This window comes from Anneissia japonica, unplaced genomic scaffold, assembly GCF_011630105.1.
Source record: "Anneissia japonica isolate Jap-2015-1 unplaced genomic scaffold, ASM1163010v1 scaffold1415_len311187_cov125, whole genome shotgun sequence".
NCBI lineage: Eukaryota > Metazoa > Echinodermata > Crinoidea > Comatulida > Comatulidae > Anneissia > Anneissia japonica.
Window position 1 is genome coordinate 161,425 of NW_022706946.1, and position 6,194 is coordinate 167,618.

Below are 6,194 nucleotides of genomic sequence, written 5' to 3' on the forward strand. Positions count from 1 at the left end.
TGCGCGCAAAGAATTTGAGAATTTTAGGCACTTTCAGAGGATGCATTTATCAAGGGGTGGGGAAAGATTTTCCAAAGATGGATATTTTTACCTTGTCCCATGGTGTTTTTAGTTCTAATTTCGTTGGAATTGATCAAAACTCCCTAAAATGTGCAATTTTTAGAGGAAATTGGGCCATGTTAACAAGAAATGCGCGCGAAATTTGAGGTTTTTAGGCACTCACAGGGGATGAAAGGGCATTTATAAAGGGGTGGGGAAGTTTTTTCAAAGATAGATATTTTCCCCTTGTCCCGCAGTGGTTACGCCATCGGGCAGCATATATCAAAGGAGTTATTACAGTTTTTGAAGTGGAAAAGGGGTTGCAGGTGTTGTGAGTCTGGTCATTATGATATCTTCCTTTTTATTCTTGACTTTATTTTTCTCTTCTCTTTTTCTTTCCTTTTCTTTTCCTCTTCTTTCTCCCTCTCCCCTCTTTCTTTTCTCTTATTACCCAGCCCGGTATGACGGCTTGGTCAGCCCGGTATAAACCGTCAGGGGCCCCCGCGCCTGTTACGACACTGGCAAACACGCCAATCATCCCCCCCCCCCAAATGAAAAATATTTTTCTACGCCACTGGTAGTTGTACAGTGGTAGCAGCCAGCATTGTTGTGTCTTAAAATATACAGATGTAAGCTTAGGAAGCACACTCTTTAGCCATAAAACTACATCTTTCATTATCGCTGTTCTGGGCTTGTGTTTGAAACACCGCCATGCAACAAAAATGTGCCAAGATATTTATTTTCCAAAAAATCTGCTCGAGATTCTCTGAATGCTGCAATCAGACCACCATCTGGGACATAAGGCTTCTTGTCGGGCACCACCCCTACCACGACCACGTATTAGGTTTATATGTTTTCACGATAATTCCTGACTTGTCCCAACAAGAAGGGGTAAGGATGTTGCATGATGTGGTTAGGGAGAAGAGGGCATTATTCAGAGTCTGGCATTCCCATGTAGGTTAAGGTGCCGTGTCAAACTGGTGACACCAATGACAGAAATTGGTAGGCTTATGTATAAAGTCAAATTTTTATAAACCCACCTTAAAAGGGTTTAAAATACCGCTAAAACAGAAAAATGACAACATTTATACCAAAAATATTTTTTTTTATTACAACATTACTTAAAGTATAGAAAAACATTTATTATTGTTGTAATCAAAGGAATTTGGTAAATTTTACTATTATAATTTTGTAATGAAAAATGCCTGTTTTTCTGGCAACACTGCTTTTTTTTAATTACCCACTTTTTTAAACTGGAATTCTTTAAGGGAGCATTAGAACTACCTATTTGTAGAAAAATAGTTTTAAAAGAGCACCACTTTGAGGTTTATGAGCAAAAGTTTGGACGTTTTTCATAATTTGAAAAAAAAAAAAGCACCCCTTTTTAAAAGCATGGTATCTCCCAACTACAAAATCCAAAAAACATTTAAAAATTTGCAACACATACCCAATGTATTAAACTTATACACACACTCATTATTTTTGATGAATAAACCATAAGGATATCAGAAATATTGTATCAAATTATTACTAATATTAACATTTAAAACAGCCAAAAATGACAAAAATTGCCAAAAATACAAATTTACCCGTTGCCATGGAAATATAAGCATAAAGTAAATATAACTTCATATTTGATTTCTCTTAACAAAGATATAGCTATGTCCACAATTTGGAAGAAATCTATTTTTTTTTTAGTCTGTAACTATTTTTTTAATTTCTTTGACTTTTACAGCCAACTGCTCTTAACATTTTTCAGTTTCGTAGTGCACAAAACTAACAAAGTTGTATAATAATTTTAGAGGCTATGTTCTCACAGGGCTGCTAACGGTTAGCAGGATCCGGGTTCTGCTAACCGTTAGCTGCCATGCGTCCATGCGAGAAAATCCCGATCCCGATACCAAAAATATGATGATCGAATCACTGGCCAATAAGAAACTGGAAATTGTAAATGCGTATGTGTGACTGGTTGATGATAAAAACGCGCTCAACTTGCTAACCGATAGCGCTTGCTAACCGTTAGCGGTATCTGGATACCGCTAACGGTTAGCTCTAACCGATCGGGCGTTCTCACGCAGGTGCTAACGGTTAGCGCTAACGGTTAGCTCCCGATCCGGATACTAGGGATCTCGTGAAAACCAGGCATGAGTGTTTGGTAAATTTTTTAATATAGCGAATTAATTGCAGTTTTATTCATCGATTGTAAAATTAAATTTCTTTTTAAAATAATAAACATGTTTCTAACTACATTTTAACAAGACAAAACCACCATTTTCGTTATCTTTAATATGTTCATTCAAACACGTATAGCTAGAAAAATATACAAAAAAAATACCCTTGTCCTATCTATTCGGATGGATATGAGCTGTATTTCAAATTTAATCAGAATACTGTGATTTGAAATTTGTATTTCTTTTCTTTTTACCAAGGATGTAACTACAAAAAATATTTCGAACGTGAATCTCATCCCAGCTTGTCACTACAAACACGATATTAATGACACATCAACGTAAGTTCAATACTATCATATGTCAGCAAAACTAATAAATGATAAACTAAATCAAAATTCATATTTATGGTAAAATAATACAAACGTGAATCTCATAACAGCATGTTATTAAAAACACGATAATTATAAATATCACTTTAGCGTAAGTTAAAATTTAAATGGTAATATATCAAATTAAAAATCATAACTATGATAAAATAATAGTAAAATAAATGTTATATGCCAGTATAATGTTATTCTGTGAAATCTCTCCTGAAAAACAATAATTATACAACTATCTGCCTCGTTGATGACGTATATAAATATGAATTATATAAGTATAAATACACATTGTGTAATGCGTCTATTGAACTTTAAATTTTATATAAAACCTGTGTACGTTGTACACCACCGCTTATTTTCAAGTTTGTGGTCAACGGATGGTTGTGTGACAGACTATGCAAACGACTATATGTTTAGCGGAGTGACGTGTATATGCACTCATATGACGTCATTTGTAATTCTGATGAAACCCAAGCAGGTGAGAATAAATGGAAAACATGTTTAAATTAAACTTTAAACAATCTTTAGACATATTGATGTACGTGGTAACAATATGAGCTTCTACATTGCTCTCTTTGTCTAAAGCTCTGGCGACACGTCTATAAGCTTTTCTTTGGGCATGTTATATGTTTTTGTTGAAAAATGTTGATTGTCTAGATAGGGCCTTAGACTTGGCGAGCTGATTTTTTATAAAGTAATTCCATATTTTACTACAGATAAATAACAAGACTTTGTCTGTGATTACGATCGTTGGAGTTTCAATTTCGAATGTTTTTCTTGTCACCACACTTGTTATAATCTGCTGTTTGGAGTAAGTTGACGTAGAATAAGAATCAAATAAATAATAATGAGCGTAATAATGATAACGAATATAATGATTCAAACAAACGGTTGCCATTTCATTCCCTGTCATTTCCATTCCAATAGGGCAGTTTGTTGTCCTTTAATAAGGAAAATGTCTAAAAATGGCTTGCTGAAACATTACAAACAACAGTGTATTTTTTTTTCAGGAATTTGAGGAACTCGGAACGGTACAGAATTTTGCGCCATTTGGTCATCGCTCTACTACTTGCCAATTTGTTCTTTTTTCTACTGGAGGTTGATGTAAAGAACTCAGTGAGTTGAATTTATTTTAATAAAAGATATTTGTAAGAAAATTCCAACCATCCCTCTTCAAAAACTGTCTATTTAATTCTGCTTTCAACCATAAACTTTAAGTAGGCCCCCAAAGTGTATTTTGTTAAAATATTTAAAATGTCACAAAGGTTATTCCCATGAAATTGGCTTGAATTTTCTAAAAAAAAAAAAATTGTAGAGTTCGACGTTGGCCGAAAAAAAGACAAGTTTATAGGCATCACCATTTACCCTTAGTTTTTGTCATTTTTTACATACACAATCACAAAAACATTTAAGTTAAAACAAAATTTAACCAAAACCTGAAATACTTTCTTTACAGATTGCATGCAGTCTTCTCGCCGGGTGTTTGCACTACAGTCTATTAGCAGCTTTCTCGTGGATGTTGATAATGTCAACAGATGTTTACATAAAGATTAAATATCCATTTGCTGATCATGAGAGACGCTTCTTCTACTGTCGATACATTGGTTGGATTGGACCCGTCACTGTTGTCGGGACGACAGTTTGTATAACAAGACAAAACTACGCATCGGATAAGTAAATCCTAATATCAGATTGTAAATTTTAATAGAATTATTTAATAATTTAATGAAGTCGATATAAAAGTGGCACTAAGTACTTATCTCTGGTAAAACATAAATTGCTCATTTAGCGATGAAGTTTATTGTTCTGTTTATTAGTTCACCAAAAGCAAAATATCTTTTCTTTTACTTTATTACAAACGCTTCAGGGTCTTTAGTGTGAGAAGCAGTAGCATTTCCAAACACAATGAGTATTATAATTACAACTTGTTTATTAATATATAATATATATATATATTTTTTTTATTGATTCTGTATATATTTACCAATATTATTTTTAAGTGCACTATATTTGTAAATCCTAAATTAATGAATACTGAATACAGACATATTTCTTTTGTCCAACATAAAAAAAGAAAATGCATTTGAAAACTGGCAAACATTTAACGTTACAGCACTGAATATCAAAACATATAAGTTTTATGTGTTTAGATTTAAGTTAAACTTAACGTTATATGTTAGCCTCAATGGTGGTAGGATGGTCTGGTGCCAAACGATCAACAATTTTAGACAAGGCATCTCAGATTTTTACTTGTTTAATGCGGTGATACTGAACTAACTATATGTTGATGTCAATATTGGTTTTTGTTTCTAAATTGGACATTTTTTGTGATACAATCATATTAAAAATATATTCATTTTCTGTTTAGTTTCATATGAATAGTCGATCCTAACAGTAGGTTCAGTTTTACAACAGTGGGAATTACTCAACCAATTATTACATCTGACATAGTGACCAATGACATTTAGGACGTTACTTGCAGGATGGAGTTATAATTTTTATGAGCTTGCAAGTTATAACTTACTAAAATATTTAAAGCTTCCTCTTCATTATACAACCCGGGATTTTTAGAGCAAGAAGCAGTAATATTGCCAAACACAATGAAAATCTTAATAGTAAAACAATTATTAAAGTAATAACAACAACAATATCGATGATGACAATGAGAGGTTTAAAAATGATAATAATTCACAGACAAAATCTAAATATTTTAAATCATTCTTATTATTATGTACCAATTTAGTTTCCTCGTTGAAGAGAGAGAAAAACACTGATAAAGTGCGTTAAAACGTCACAAATAACATGAATTTGTTTTGGCAGCATATGAACACTTTTTGAATTATCAATTTTAGGTGCTGGTTGAAAAATGAATCAGGTGCCATATGGGCGTTTGTTTCTCCTGTGTGCCTCACCCTTCTGGTAATTTGTATTTTCATATCTACTTAATAACGAGAAGGATTAGTATGATCAAGAACAATTTATAAGAAAGAAGTGCAAAGGTCTATTAAACAAGAATGTGTAATCATCAGCATGTGTTCTAAAGAATTCCTAATACTCAGCATTACAATACCACTCGAATACAAAATGTTCTCAACTGCCTTGTTTTAAATATTATTTTATAGTCTCGTTTGTTGTTGCAACAAATTACATTAATTGATTAACTTACCTTTTGTGCAATAACACTATACATGCATAGGCGTAGATCCCGGCGGGGATGGAGGGGATATATCCACCCCCCCCAATATTTGACAAGGGGGGGATGGTCCATTGAATCATCCCCCCCAATATTTTGACTATGTATGGGATAAAATGGAGCTTTACACACTTCAAAAGACTGTCACAGAAATAATTTGCACTGTCTTATGCGCTTACAAAGATGAACATTAATGTTGATAACAAAATTATTATCTGGTACCAATCTAAGCTCTTCTTTCCTTAGATGTTAGATTTGCTTGCAAAGGGAGCCACATTTCACACTGAAGGGTGTGTACGACATCAGTAATGTTATATCAATTCCAAGAATGTTTAAGGTTATATCGGTTGAAGAGGAATTTATTGATTAGGCCTATAACAGCAAATTGCATCAATTTATTTTGCAAAAACA

The 6,194-nt window shown here is 33.1% G+C and overlaps 1 protein-coding gene across 1 annotated transcript in view; it reads left to right on the plus strand.

Moving 5' to 3' along the window:
• The window catches only part of LOC117106230 (adhesion G-protein coupled receptor D1-like), a 19,037-nt gene that overhangs the window by 10,945 nt on the left and 1,898 nt on the right, over positions 1–6,194 (plus strand). Inside the window, exons 2-5 of the mRNA XM_033247576.1 lie at positions 3,307–3,401; positions 3,601–3,706; positions 4,047–4,264; positions 5,443–5,509. Coding sequence (XP_033103467.1) covers positions 3,307–3,401; positions 3,601–3,706; positions 4,047–4,264; positions 5,443–5,509 — 486 coding nt within the window. The remainder of the gene's footprint in view (positions 1–3,306; positions 3,402–3,600; positions 3,707–4,046; positions 4,265–5,442; positions 5,510–6,194) is intronic.